The sequence below is a fragment of the Pantherophis guttatus genome, chromosome 1 (assembly GCF_059756535.1).
Source record: "Pantherophis guttatus breed Tessera chromosome 1, ASM5975653v1, whole genome shotgun sequence".
Classification (NCBI taxonomy): domain Eukaryota; kingdom Metazoa; phylum Chordata; class Lepidosauria; order Squamata; family Colubridae; genus Pantherophis; species Pantherophis guttatus.
The window spans coordinates 269,835,538-269,851,605 of NC_142063.1; the positions used below are offsets into that span (position 1 = coordinate 269,835,538).

Below are 16,068 nucleotides of genomic sequence, written 5' to 3' on the forward strand. Positions count from 1 at the left end.
GAATCAAAATACCTGCTTGTAATCAAAGACAAAACTTTGAAAACTATACATGAACTTAATCCCAAACTCTTGGCTAGGTAGCTCACATGCTTGTCATACACAATTAAGTCTCAGTATTTGGTTCTCTATCAATATGCAAGGTTATAAATTCTGGTTGTTTTAGAGCAGGCCATATCTCTGCTTTTGAACGAGTCTAGACAGAATGATTCCCTACAATATAAATCATTATACTTGTAATAACGCACAATTTTCCAGAAACCTAGATTATTATGTTCAAAACAATCCATCCAAATGAGAGAAGACTAGAGAATCAGTTGTAAAATGCTTCTTAAAATATAAACTGATAGCACAACACTATGTATGTTTAATCAGACTTAAATCTCAGTGAATTTATCTTCTTCTAGGATAGCAAACGTGGGATTATAGCTTAAACATTCTTGATTCAGATACATTTTATACTAGATAATTTGAAAGGGTTATAAAGTATTTTAATCAAATATAAATGACCCATTTTCTTTAGAAACTATTTATTCTGATATTGTTAGGGGAAGAAGGATTTATGATTCTTGTCCTAATTTCTGTAATTGTTAAAAAAAAAAAACTGAAGCACAGCAGAAATAGTTTCTTATTCTCTCCAGGGATAGAGTTAGCATAAAATCTATCTCCTCTGAACAATCTCTCTTCATTAGTGATTACTCTTTCTTATTAACAAAGTCTTTATTAATAAGTATACATCCCTAGGGAGGCTCACGAGACGCATTTGCTGGGTTGACAAGCAAAGCAGGATAACAAGTTCATAAAAAAGGATGCATTTAAGGAAAAGCATATTGCCATAATGTTCACTTCTTTGAGTTTCAGTCGAGTACTGGTTTTTAGGAGGGTGAGAGAAGAGGTGATGATATGAGAAGTAGAAACCTATGGTTGGCTTTTTTAGTTTAGGGCAGGGGTCAGCAATCTGTGGCTCCGGAGCCACATGCGGCTCTTTGGGCCCTCTGCTGTGGCTCCCTATCGGGTGATCCTACCACTGGCTGGCCCCGCCCCTCGTCCTCCCCTCCCAGTCACTCCTTGCCTGGCCTGAGAAGGTAAGGGTGACGGGGGAAGGAGAAGCGACCAGGGCAGAGATCAAGAGATACAGAGAGAAGGGGAGAGAGAGAGACATAGAGAGATACAGAGAGAGAGGGAGGGAGGGGGGAGGGAGGGAGGGGAGAGAGATATATGTCAAAAGGGTTTTGTGGTTCCCGGTGTTTTTTAACAACTGGTTTTCTGCCCTAATGACCGGCTGGGTAGGCGTGGCTAGGGTGGGTGTCATGTGACTGGTGGAAGTGAGTGACATCGAGTTGGCCACGCCCACCCAGGTATTGTGGCTCCCAGTGTTTTCTTTTCTGTGGGAAACGGGTCCAAATGCTTAAGGTTTCAGACCCCTGATTTAGGGGAACTAAACTCCCCTAAAGTCCGCTGAAGATGTTACCTAGCCTAGTAATGAAATGTTTGGAAATCAACCCACAAGCTCGAAGAACAAACCTTCACCCTCACAAATATACATATAAGTCCTAATTTTTTTAAAAATCAGATCAAAAAGAAACCAGAGTCTGTAAAACACAAGGAATTTCCAAAGGGAAATTACACCAAGACCATAGGGGATTTTAGAGGCTTGTTGTTGGATGTTCTTAAGTAATACTTACTCTACAGATAATCCTCGATTTACAGCTACAATTGGGACTTGAACTGCCATCACTAAGCAATGTGGTCATTAAGCGAGTTGCACTTGATTTTACAACTTTTCTGCCCGTGTTATTTGTTCAGTGTATCACTGTGGTCATTAAATGAATCCAATTTCCCCCCATTGAGTTTGCTTGTCAGAAGCCCCTAAATCAGTGATGGCTAACCTTTTTGCTGTTGAGTGCCAAAAGTGGAGGGAGTGCGGGGGGATTGTGTGCGTGCGTGCCCGCACCCATAGTTCAATGTGGCCCACCCCCTTGCACATGTGTGCGCAACCCCCCGCGTGTCCCCCACTTTTGGCACGTGATACCACAGTGGGCCCGGTAAGCCCATTTTTTGCCCTCCCCAGGCTCTAGAGGCTTTCTAGAAGCCTGGGGAGGGCGAAAACAGCCTTCCCCACCGCCCCAGAGGCCCCCCCGGAGGCCAGAAACCGCCCATTTCCCAATGTCCGGTGGGCCCGGAAGGCCAGAAAATCAGGTGGCTGGCACACACATGCACGCTGGAGCTGAGCTAGGGCAACGCTCGTGTGCCCACAGATATGGCTCTGCATGCCACATGTGGCATGCGTGCCATAGGTTTGCCATCATGGCCCTAGATACATGGCAATTATGTGACCGTGGGACATTTCAACTATGGTAACTATATGCTGATTGCCAAGTGCCTGACTTTAGATCATGTGACCACAAGGACACTGCAATGTTTAAGTGTGAAGACCAGTTGCAAATGTGAGGATCAGTCTTAAATCACTTTTTTGATGCCTTTGGAATGAGTTGTTAAGTCATAAATTGAGGGCTACCTGTATTTACTGTCATTAATACAAATGATATTAGTATTATCTAAGCAGTTATGGGAAGATTTATGAAAGCAGGATGCAAATAATGACAATGTACATAAGCAATTATAAAAAGAAGGGAGAGGAAAAAACACTACTTTGGCCAACTGAAACTAATGTTTATGACGAAAAGGGATGACATGCCTTAAGAACAATGTATTGTATTCATTCTATATTTAAAGGACTACACGTTCCCTATACACAAAGAGAAGAAATGGATATAGCTGAGCGAGAGCCATACCATTAATGAAATTCAACACTGATTCTACTCATCCTGTTCAAGCAAACAGAGAAGAAATATCAGCAGGAAGAGCAGTCAATTTTGACCAACTAGCAAGACCATGCTATCACTTTAGGGGTAGAGACACATTGGAAAGTTTGAGAACATGTGGTGGGTATTTTACCTTAGGATGCTCTCTACATTTTTAATGGGACTTTTGTGAATCCCCCCAACATTGCTAGAAATAAATATGATGGTAGAGGCTGAACTTTGCTCGAAGCAGACCTTTCAAGGGGAAAGCAGTGAGTTAGATAATTTAATAAGGAAAATTCTGGGGACATGTTGTTGCTTGTCAGAAAGATTAAGGAATTGTAAGAAATCGAGCATAGACAATGAACTACGTTTTCAGGGAGAAGCTGTGATAAAGTCAAGGAACAATAACTGTTAGCAGATCTAGAGAAACTCTGCAACGAAGTGTACTTGAATAAAAGAATGCCTCTACAAGTAGTCCTCAACCTATAACCATTCATTTAATAACAGTTCAAAGTTAAGCCGGTGCTGAAAAAAGTGACTTACAACCAGTCCTTGCCCTTAGAACTATTGCAGTGTTTCCATGAACGCACAATCAAAATTTGGGTGGTTGACATCCAGCATGTATTTACAATGGTTGGAGCATTCTGGGGTCCCATGATCACCACTTGTGATCTTCCCAGGGGGCTTCTGACAATCAAAATCAATGGGGAAAATCGTATTCATTTAACAACCATGATTTGCTAAATGAATGCAGCAGAAAGGTCATAAAAACAGACACAACTCTCTTAATATTGTTTAGTGATGGAAATTCTAGTCCCAATTGTACTCTTAAGTTAAGGATTACCTGCATTGCAAAAGAAGCAATAAAAACACTTGACTATACTTTTGAGTGTTGGCTAATCTTTCTTTTCTTTTTTTTAAAGAAAATATATATATATGGATTTGGAGGTCCCCTTCCATGAAAAACACTTCCTTGGAAAAGTTCTGCAGTATCCTTACTATTCTGCTAGTGCACCATCTATCTGTGTAGCTACCTTTTAGTCATATTTCTCAATAATTAACTTTAGAGCAGCCGAACTCACATTAGTATATGTCCAAGGAAGGAAAGAGAATTTGCACAAAAGAAAAATGAAAAAAACCAAGTTCCTTATTAATAAGTGTTCTAAGAAATGATCTTCTCTTCCAGGACTGCATTTCTAAAAGCATTTCAGTAAAACATCTTTTTTTTTCACATTTAAAATCTGCCTGCCCTAAATAACACTATTTAAACAAAGGTAAGAATATAAAAACATCTTACGGCTTGAAAGAGAATATGACAGCTTGCAGTTGATTTTTCTGAAAAGTTGCTTGTTGAATGGCCAGAGAATTAGCGTGAAGAGTTGAATGAAGTTGATTATCAGTCCTGACACTATAAATACATAACTGATAATAAGATGACAAATGAATTGAGACTTCACAAATCCAATGATGTCCATAGCTTAAGGCAGCAAGGCAAATCTTCCAGAAAAGGAGAGAACAGTGTTCAAATTTGGAACAGTAACTGTGGAAAGACAAGAGAACCGTAAGGTTAGAAATAATCCACATGGAGTCTCTACATTGCTTTCATTATCTTTTTACTTTAAATTGCCCGCCCCTAAATAACTATTACTTCTAATTTAAAAGTAGTTTAAAGAAATGCATGAAAACACATAACCTGAAACAAACACCTGTCTGTAAAGACAATATGAAGAAGGAATCTACGATGTGCAAAGAGCAGGAATATACTATATAGCTGCTTGCTCAAACTCCCCACCTTTCTATAGAATTAAACATTTCAGTTTAAAAATATATTTGTTAACAAGTTCAAAAAAATAAATGTCTTATTCACAGCAGTAATAAGTACAGGGCCTGTAAAAGCTTGGAAAGTGTGATTTGATTAAAAAAAAACCCTTTCAAAATATGCTTCTTTGCTGCCAAGATCACACAAAATATGCTAAACTGCAGTGTTACTTGGAAAATTATAGGTCAATTCTGACAGATTTTAAAAAATTGATCAATCATTTAAAATTGACTGACTTCAGGTTCTAAAAATTCTACTTTAGATATTTCTAAATGCTTCTATTACTCTTTCCAACAATAAAAAAGAAATATTTTGTATTCCTTTTTCAGTTTAACTCAGGGAATTTTTCAAAAACTTACATGTGCTATTTGAGCAAAGCATCAGATCCTATTATTGCTACTATCAACCGTTCATAATTGGCAAAGTCTCCCAGATGACTTTCAAGTCTAAGAACAGTCTCCCCAGCTTCTAATCCAGTGCCTTGGATGACTATTCAAAATTACACTCTTGTGAATGCTGTGTCTATCTATCAGTGAGTCCAGCCCTAGCATTCAAACCACAAACACAACTCGGAGAGTGTTACAAATGCTTTCAGTGGTGAAATCCGAAATTTTTTTACTACCGGTTCTGTGGGTGTGGCTTGGTGAGGTGGCAGGGGAAGGATACTGCAAAATCCCCATTCCCTCCCTACTCCAGGGGGAAGGATATTGCAAAATCTCCATTCCCACCCCACTCTGGGGCCAGCCATAATAAACATAATAAACAGTATTTGCTGGTTCTCCGAACTACTCAGAATTTCTGCTACCAGTTCTCCAGAACCTGTCAGAACCTGCTGGATTTCACCCCTGAATGCTTTCCCTGAGTTACATAAATTCAAGTCTACATGACTTTATGATACCTATAGAAACTGAATGAATAAACATCATAATGCCAGAAAATCAACACACATTTAAAAGAAAACTGAATTGTCTGAAATTTTAGTTCTTTTAAAGTAATTTATTAGTTAATAGTGGCTCCATCCTAACTCAGAACTATCAGAGAAACTTCTCTTTCAGCTCATTTTCTCAGGTGCCACCAGAATTCTTTGAAATTGTGATGGGTGGCTTACAATGCGTTAAGCAATAGCCTTCATACTTTTGTATATACTTGCTTGGTAGGGCTTTCAGCCTCCCCTAAGTGGTCTTCTTTATACAAAGTCAGCTTATTGCCCCCACAATCTGGGTCCTCATTTTACCTACCTCGAAAGGATGGAAGGCTGAGTCAACCTTGAGCCTGGTGAGATTTGAACTCACACTAATTGCAGGTAGCTGGTGCTACTTATCAGCACTTTAGTCTGCTGCGCCACCAAGGCTCTCACCAAGGTTGTGTTTTTAGTTTGTTTGCTAGCCCTCTGCCAGCAAAAATGTAGCTCCCTTTTTGCTGGCAGAGACATTAGGGACTGGTTCTTTGTTGTTTCCTGGGTGGCCCATGGGCCGGATCTGGCCCACGGGCCTTGAGTTGGACACCCCTTTCCTGAAATCTTGCCATTTAGTGGGACTTCACAAGTGTGTCTTTTCTGTGGCTGCTCCTACAATGTGGAATATCCTGCCCCCCCCATGTGATTTGACAAGGCCCTACCCTCATTAAGACCTGGCTTTTTATCAAGGATAAGATTGTAGAGATAGAAGTATGGAATGAGAACAATTGGAGCTTGCTGTAGGGTATCCCAAAAGGACGATTAAAGTACAGGGTTTTTGTTTTTATCACTTTATTGGTTTACTGTTTTATGACTTTTTTTATAGTCATTGGTTTTATTGATGCTGTGAGGATCCCAGAGTTGCTTAAGACGGGCAGCCATATAAATCCTTTAAATAAATAAACAATACATTATTAGAAAAACCTAGTTGTTAAAATGATGAGAATATCATTTTCTAATATTACCAGGGATGCTGTAGGGTGCACTTCTGGTAAGTATGAAGTCAAGAGCTTCCTACAATAGGAAGGCTGAAGTCAAGTGTTTGTGGAAATCCAATTTAAGAGTTGTAAATAGTTGGGCAAGAATTGGCAGAGGTTTACAAGTTATAAGCATGCAATAGGAACAACAATGCCAAAAGCACTTAAGCTTTGAAGAGTTTGAAGCGGAAGATAAAGTTTGAAAAAAGAAAGATAACAGAGACCAGGTACTGCACTGTTCCTCCTCATGTTATTTTCTTCTACTGACCATACTAAGACAACACAAAGAAAAATAGTTCCATCATTCATTGCTAACGTTTTAGGGATTGAATGCTTCTTGTGCATGAATAATAATAACTTCACTGTCATTGTACGTGTATACAGAGTATACCCATACAACGAAATTCACTTAACACCCAAAGACCAGGCCCAACAAACATAACAATCCCCAAACATCACCCCACCCACCACAAATTCCCCACCCCTAAACCACCCAAACATCCACACAACAGATCAAGTAATGCTGTCCAACAGCTCACTGATGGTGGCCCTTTAGTTCATTGTTGAGTGCAATTATAGCTCTGGGATAAAAACTATTCAGAAAACATGCGGTCCGAGTTTTAATTGTTCTGTATCTTCTGCCAGAAGGCAACAGTACAAAAAGATTGTAACCATAAATCAGATTTGGATTGCTGGAGAACGATCTCTGGGTAAAACTCATATGTTTGATGAGTGACATGGTATGTGACATGGTATTGCATGTGAATCAAATTTAATAGAAAATTAAGCCAGCCAAGCAATGATTTTAAACGCTCCCAATTTATATCACAGGAATATAATTCATACAGGTAGTCCTTGACTTACAACCACAATTGAGCCCAACATTTCTGTTGCTAACTGAGAAATTTGTTAAGTGAGTTTTGTCCTACTTTACCACCTTTCTTGCCACATTTGTTAAGTGAATCACTGTGTTGTTAAGTTAGTAACACGGTTGTTAAATAAATCTTGCTTCCCCATTGACCTTGCTTGTCACAAAAGGGGATCCCATGACTCCGGGACTCTGCATCTGTCATAAATATGAGTCAGGTGCCAAGCATCTGAATATAAATCACATGATAATAGGGCTGTTGCAACAGTTGTAAGTGTGAAAAATGGTCGTAACTCCCTTTTTTCAGTGTTGTTGTAACTTTGAATGGTCACTAAACGAACTGTTGTAAGTCGAGGACTATCTGTAGTTCATTAATCTACAGGAAGGTATGTGATCTTTCTGTTAGACTTACATTTTTCTTTAGAAGAAGAGTGGTTATGTTTTCTGATAGTAGAGTAGGTTGGAAATATAACTGCACCATTCAGAACAAATTACCAGCAGAAAGATTACATGTCTCCCACATAAATGAACAGTAAAGTGGTAGAACCAGTGGTAAAATGTAAAATTTGTTACTACCAGTTCTGTGGGCATGGCTTGGTGGTGGGGTAATGTGACTGGGTGGGCATGGCCAACTTTTTTTTTTTTAACTTTTAAAAGCATTTTTTCTACAACCTCTTCGACCAAAGAGGTTGTAGAAAAAATGCTTTTAAAAGGCTCTGATGATCCCAGCTGAGCCGTACGATCACCAGAGCCTGAGCCGAGGCTTTTTTTTTTTTTACTTTTAAAAGCATTTTTTCAGCCAAAGAAAAAATGCTTTTAAAAGTTAAAAAAAAAAGCCTCTGATGATTGCGCGGCTGAGCTGGGCATGGGGGGAGGGGCAGGGATTTTTGCTACCGGTTCTCCAAACCACCTGCCGCCATTGCTACTGGATCAGGCAATCCGGTCCGAACCGGGAGCATTTCACCCCTGGGTAGAACAGTAGTAAATACATATTTAAAAAGCTTAATTTGGCAGATCAGGAAGTAAAACTTTCCAAAGGAATGGCCTGTTGCAGCAAAAAATAAAGAGCTTTAGTTTTCTTTAAAAACTCACATACAGCAAAAGCTTCCAGAGACTGTAAACTATCAGAATGATAATGAAGGGGATGGAAGATTACAATACAATCGTTTTAAGAAAGCTTGACAATAAATATTTAGGCACACCAAATATTTGCTGTGCCCAAACAACAAAGGATAAAAGGAAATAAACTGGAAAGAGCACTGAAAGTAATATTCTTATTTTTGGCAGCCATTCACAATGTGCCCAAATACTTATCGTGAAGTTTTCTTATAACGGTTCCATGCTAAAAGTATTATTGATACAGCACTCCTGAGGTTTTTGCTTCATATTTTGGGGAGGGGGTTACACAGGTAATCCTAGAATTATAATAAGAGCCTAGTAATTACACTTATAACTCATGAAGGTTGTAAATCAGGACATCATGTGACTGGCCCAAATTTGTGACCTTTTTTTGTGGCAGTCATTAAATTTGTGACCTTTTTGGTGGCATTTATTGTTCACAATGGAGCAGCTTTTGCTGGAAATTGAAAATTGCAAGATGTGGTGATGTGACAGCAGGGCTGTGCAAATAGCCATAAATGCAGGCTGGTTGTTGAATGCCGAAAACGTGGTCATATGAGAACTGTAAAAGCAGCTTGAAAGTAGCTTCTGTCATAACTTTGAACTGTTGCTAAATGAGCAATCGTAAGCCAAGGACTGCCTGCATTTAGTTATCCATCTGCATCATTTGATGCAAATGACTGAAGCTTATTCTTCCCTATATCACTAAAAGGTACAAATGGTCCTGTATGAGGTTCCTTAAATAAGCAGGATCTATAACATGACCTCTCTGTACTTACAGCACATTTATTTTTATATCTACTCAAAAGCCCATCATTGCAAGCTATAAAAGTGCAGGCTCAGTTATTTAAATTGTAGTGGCTGAATCACCAAAAATGAAATGACCTTCATTTATCTTGTCTACAGCGCTGGTCACACCAAAAGCCAAACCTCATAAATAATGAGACATTGTTTGAGATGTCCTTTTATGACAGCTAATGTGGAATTTATAAGGAAGACAAAGCTACATAGTATGTGGTGAAGTTAGTTCATTACAGATTCCTGGCCAATAGATTTGTTGAATGGATGTAGACAGAGCAGGACCAGGATTTCTCCAGCCATTCACAAGTGTTGCTACATGTAAACAAAGATGACTCCTGTTTTGGCCTTGGGAAAACTCCATCGTGAGTTGTATTCTCATTAAAGTTTGCATGAAGTATGTAAAGGCTCCCTTCAAACTGGACTGGACATTTACAAAATAGGAACAAAATTATCTGTTTGCTAGATATTATCACAAAATATATGAACGAATAAATAAAATCACAGCCTTCTTTTCATTGATAAAAAAAAGAGAGAAATATTCCACTGATTAAAAGAAAAAAAAATTCTGCTAAACATGCCATTAAAGTAGCAAAGATCAGAACTCATTGGTCCTCATAAGATATAAATCAGCTTCAGAGGTGGTATTCAGCTGGTTCGGATCAGTTTGAGCGAACTGGTAGTGGCGACTACACCCCTCTCGCAATGCTGTCCTATTTAGCTATGTTTTCGAGGCTGGGCGCATGCAAGAAGATGCACAAGCGCGAGTGAAGCGAGCGTGCCTGAGCATAGCGAACTGATGCCAAGAATATGTGAAACCCATCACTGGTCAGCTTGCTACCTCTTCTCAAAGGGGCTGAGAAGAGCATTTCAAAGAGCAGGAATGTCAGTCCACCAAACAATTAGGTGTTTTTATTTTTTTTTATTTTTTTTTATTTTTATATGCCGCCCTTCTCTGGAGACTCAGGGCAGCTTACAATGCGTTAAGCAATAGCCTTCATACTTTTGTATATTTTATACAAAGTCAGCTTATTGCCCCAACAAACCGGGTCCTCATTTTACCCACCTTAGAAAGGATGGAAGGCTGAGTCGACCTTGAGCCTGGTGAGAATTGAACTCGCAGTAATTGCAGGCAGCTGGATGTTAAATGCTGCCTTAGTAGGAGGCATTAGCCTCCTACGCCACTCAGGCTCCTCAGGTGTTTCTTAAGATAATGACACATTCTTTCTCTAAGTTCTTGAAAAAACTTTCAGAATTGTCTTGATAAATATTTACCCCAAAAGAGGGTAAAAAGACTAAAAACTCAGAGAGATAAAAATTCATATTCTTTAAAATTTAATTGGATTTTTTTTTAAAAAAAAGTCATGACCAAATTGTCATTTTCTCCTTCATTACAAAAGCTTGTTCTCAGAAACATAGGAAATCCAATGACTGGATCGGTCATACTCATACATTTAAATTAAACTGAACATTCAGCAATTGCAAATCTCAGTAACAAATATAAAATCTTCAGAAATGTTGACTCAGAGTTATTAATTGAAAAGAGAAGAAACAAATGTATCTATATGCACAGGCAATATTTTAGGAGTTTTTAAAGATACATAGTTATGTAGTCACTTTATAAAAATAGTATATAAATGTCAGTCTGCCCATAAAAGTACATCTAGATTATATAATTGAACAGTATAATTCAAACAATAATGATTCATTTATACTGATTTTACAGTTGTCTGGGTCTTCCAATCAGTGGACTTCAAATGCATGAGAAAACATTTTTGTTTGGATTTTACTCGAACAATGAATGTCCACTGTTAAAGCAATCCAGATATTACATTCTTTTAATCAATATTTGCATAATTGTATAACTGATATTTTGAAATTGTTCACATCAGTTTAGATAATTCAAAAGAAGTGATTTCAAAATTAGCTGCCGTTTAGAATTAAAGGATACTGATTCCCCCAATAGTTCATTAAACTAAGGCTTTTTACAGCACTATTATTCTGTTGATGTGATTTGAAACGAGATATAAACTACTGAATTCTGAGAAACATGAGATCATTTAATTTTTGCTTGCTTGGGAGAAAGATAAACATTTGAAAACAAAAGAAATCATCGCTTCTGTAATAAAGTAAAATTAAAGAATGAGGTCCTTGGTTTTAAAATAATTATTGTAAAACATTTCTCAACTGCATTGAGTTAAATACCAATTTAACTGAAACGCATCCTCCTTGATTAAATCAGATATATGAGAAAATTCTACGTTTACCATTATTCTTTCAATGTATATTATAGACAGCTTTATCACCATCTAAAAGTGCTGCCACATCATAACATTGTTTCCTATTCAAGCGTGATGCTGACAAACCAGGTTTTTCTCTATGATACATTTGTGCCTGATTTTTATTTGAAGCCCACTAAATATTAGCTTATGTAATTTATACCTTTAAAAGTACAGATCCCATAAACTCACAAATGCTAAAAGTAGTTTCTAACCCTCAAATATGATGAGCACAATCCTAACGGAGCACAAGAACACCCCTTCAGGAATCAGTATAACCAAAGGAAACAAAAGCAATTCTATTTAATCCTAATTTTAGGATTTTGCAAGGAAGTAATAGGTGAGAATAAAGACATCTAGATAATAACAGAAGAGAAGATATGTAGTTCAGGGTTGAAATGTGGAGTTTTAAATGTCTGCAAGCAAGCAAGCAAGCACAGAGAACATCAAGGACTCCACACCTAGATAAATTCTGGAAGTTGTGGAACATAAATCTGTTCACAGAAAGAGCACATTAGATCTCCCCATTGGTAGCATATTGCAGTGACACTCATTATTTCAAAATTATCCCATGAGATGCCAACTAGCATGCACTAAAATACTCCAAATTAATTAAAAGTATGGTCCAATCAAATTATATCCTACTAATGCTGCAGGTTAAATATATCTGTGTCAGACAAAGGAAGCTAAAATGGAAATAGAAATTGGGCGTCTGTATGATGTAGAGAGATTTTTTAAAGCATTGTAAGAAGAATGGATAGAGTATAATTTGGAATCTAACTGACAAAATAAATGGGTCAGTAGACTGTGCTACCTCTTTGGATGCGTACATAACATTTTATAAATGCACTCTTTCCCCCTCTGATGTTAATATCAGTCTGCATTGACTGTCAAAAAAACTATAAATATAATACCACAGTCTCTCCACATCGGTTAGGCACAGCAAAACTCTTCCATAAACTACTGAGAATTAGTTTGCGCAGTTGTCACTGGAGTGCTGTTTTGTCCTTAACACAGGGTGGACTGCTTTTAACAACAAAGTACAAAAGAAACTGCTTTATGCATGTTTGTAGCAGAAAGGAAAGCATTTCTATATACTAGATTAGAGAGTATTTCATAGTTTTTCTGCTAATAAGTTTTTTCCTAATTTTTTTTACTATTATTTTTTTCAGCTGGAATCTTCCCACCTCTCAAACTAAGAACTTACCTCCTTTCGCAAGGGCCACGGTGTCATCCTCTAGAAAAGCTAAAAGCTTTTTTTCTGCATATAAGTGAATGTTACATTTATCATCTCGTTTCTTAGCTGTCTCTAATTACATATTCACCACCAGAACACAAACAATGAAAGTCAGAGACTGAAATCTGATAGGAGAAGGAAGGAAAGAAGGCAAAGCAAAACATAAATCAACATTCAAACTCAATATTTCCTAATGGTGGTAGGAAGAGGGGGCAATAATGTCCTTCAAGTATAATTCATTCCTAGATGATGATACAGAAAGGTGGTTATTGTAATTTTCTTGATAACAATACTACATCTGGAATATTTGACTTCATAGTGTAGACTTAGAGCCTTGGGTTTCCTGATACAGTAGTCTTTCATTTGAATACTAATCAGATCTGAACTTCAGTTTCTTCCAGTTTAGCAGTAGACAAACATTTTTAGAAGCTACCCTTCTGCAATTAAGTCACTCACAGCAGGTCAGAGTGTTCTGGAGGACTGGTGCTTGAGGGTCATAGAAACAGTTGTTTTAGAGTTGCTTTCATCAATTGTTAAAAAATTAAAAATCAATAATTGAGTTTCTCAATCCTAAAAGGCAACTTAAGACATTGAGTCCTAACCTAAAAGCATCTAAAAGCTTCTCAAATTATTTACATGAGCATAATTGCACTTTAGGCTTCATGAACATTGGTCGTAGGAGGAGTTAACTGTACACAGGATAAGAATATCAATATCCCATTAGTTTAACGACTTATTGGAACATAAATGGCCTGTTCCTCAAAAAATTGGCGCCAATGAGTCCTCAAAGTTAAGGAATTAGAAGCAAAAACCCTTCAAGTTCATGGGCTTTGATACTAATGGGCTTTAAGACTAATGTCTATATACAGAAGCCTTTCAGCAAGAATTACCTTAGCAAGAAGGAAAGGATACAATATTACTTATGCACAAGGCGAGAGAGAGAGAGACCCTCAGAAATGAAAAAGACCTCTGATCATTTTAGCTACTCTTCCCTTTGCAAGCAAGACAGTCAAAGCTAGAGAAGTTTATCTCCAGATGGGTGGATCTGAACTTCTAGACTTCTAGAATTATTGCTGAAAACTCTGGGAATTTAAGTCCCCACATCTCAAGGCGATCTGGTTTAAGAAAAGTTGCTCAAACATTTCAGATTTGTAGTGAACCAAGTATACACACCCAGTTGAAACACAATTGCTCAGTTCAGAAGACTCAAACAATCATATATCTTTTATGTTTAACTAACCACTGGTGCATATCAATAGTACATTTGAAGAGTGTGTTATTAAAATATCTAATTGTCAGTAGGATATGAAGCATACCACAGTAACTTAGTGGTATTGTAAAACCTTGTAAGAGTAAAACCTATTGAGAAAACTAATTTTATTATCTATTTAAATTAGTTTCTACTCTTATTTTTCTAATGGCATTCATTTCAATGCCATCTCTACGCAACATGTATTACATTCAGCTATGTTATTCTTGTTATGTTTACAATGGAATCTGGAATGTCCGATCTACACAAGCCACCTAGGAAGGTAACTGATTCTGAGTAAGCTCTCTAAGAATACACTTTGCACATTGATGCATGTTGATGCTGCCAAGCATAGTACGAATCCAGTGTAATTGTTTTCCTTCATCTGCACTCCACTGCAAGTAGCTGTTTGCATCTTTCCTGCTTGCATGAGTTAAGTGCTTCTGATCAAAAGCATTTCCCAAAACTGAGGAGCAAACACAGCTTTTCCTATAGACACTTTCTTGAATCACAAAGGGCAGATTCCGCCTGCCAGCAGAAGCAGACTTAAAAAGGAGCTTTAGAAGAGGGCACACCTAGGAAGCCAAATATACCCGGCTGCAACATCTGAGAGAACAGATGTGACATTTCATCCAAGCACCTGCCAGCAGCCTTAAGTAAGAGGCAAGAGATATAAACACACCTTCATCAAGACACAACTTCTGATAGTTAACTAGCCATCGTCATCACCGCTTTAATTTTCACAACTTTACTAATACTTCGCTACATTTCATTAGCAACTGCCCATCACTTTAAGCAACATCCGCGTCCTTCTCGGAAAGTAAAGCATATTCAGGAGAGCATCTGCAACCTAGAATATCACCACCGTCTGTTTCCTAGGCAACCCCTCCCCTCCCCCACCTTCTCCTTGTGCTTGAGGAGACAGACCAGAAAGGAAGCAACAGGCTGGAAACCTTGCACAAATATATGCATCCCAATTTCCCAGGGGCCTCGCTTAAGGGCCGTATGAGGTTTCCTACAAACATCTCGAGGGCGATTCTTCTTCTTCTTTTCGGCGGTGTCCATGGAAACGGTGACGGGGGAGAAATCTGTTGCACGACCCCAGAGAGAGAAGCAGCAGGTACCCCGGACGCTTCTCGTTCCGCTTCGACTCCCTATTCTCACAAAGAGAGGGGTTGTGGGTTTTTTTTGTTTTTTTAATTGCAAAACCGGAATCGAAGGACTTCTTTCTCTCTCTTTTGAGGGGCGGAAGGAAAACCGAAAATCACAATCACGTCCTTCCCCCCCCCGACTCAAAAATCAAGACCCTGCTCCCGATCCCCCCCCCGCTCATCTTTCCCTCCCCCCCCACTCTCCGCCCTTCCCTCCACTCTCAAACAACTAGACACTTCCGTACTTTTCAAAGGCGACATCCCAAGCCGAGGGAAGAGGGGCGAAGGGGTGTGTTTGTGTGCGTGTCGCGGGTGGTGGTGGTGGTGGGAAAGCAGGAAACCCCCAAAACAAATATCAGGCGTGCAAAGGGGAAAGTTCCCTGCAACTCACAGCAAGAAAATCCACGCGTGCCTCGGGCTCACCCGCTGCTGACATCGATGCTCCGAAAGAAGTCGAGCGCCAGCCCGCCAATCGCCGCTTCTTCGCCCGAGCCTGGAATCAACCAACGAGGGGACGGAGAGGGGAGGTGGGGGGAGGAGGAGAAGGGAAAGCGAAACTCCACCCATGGAGCCGCTCCTTCAAAATCAATGTTAGTCTTTTAAAACACACACACACACACACATTATATAGTGTATGTATACGTTATATACATTTATATAGAGAGAGACATTAGCTGAGGTTTTACACAATTATAGTGTATGTATGTTATATACATTTATATAGCGAGAGACATTAGCTGAGGTTTTACACACACACAATTATATAGTGTATGTATACGTTATATACATTTATATAGAAAGAGACATTAGCT

General features: G+C 38.7%; 1 protein-coding gene across 3 annotated transcripts in view; it reads right to left on the reverse strand.

The window, feature by feature from the left end:
- Positions 1–15,782, reverse strand: part of AGPAT4 (1-acylglycerol-3-phosphate O-acyltransferase 4) — a 58,384-nt gene extending 42,602 nt beyond the window's left edge. The window contains exons 1-2 of one of the 3 annotated variants that reach the window (XM_060692309.2): positions 15,648–15,782; positions 4,102–4,344 (exon numbers count right to left, since the gene is read on the reverse strand). In XM_060692309.2, the coding sequence (XP_060548292.1) occupies positions 4,102–4,279 (178 nt within the window). In that variant the 5' untranslated portion in view covers positions 4,280–4,344; positions 15,648–15,782. Of the gene's footprint in view, positions 1–4,101; positions 4,345–15,501 lie in introns of all 3 variants that reach the window. The other 2 variants (XM_060692310.2, XM_060692311.2) reach the window with 2 other exon arrangements.
- Between the last annotated feature and the right edge of the window lie 286 nt (positions 15,783–16,068).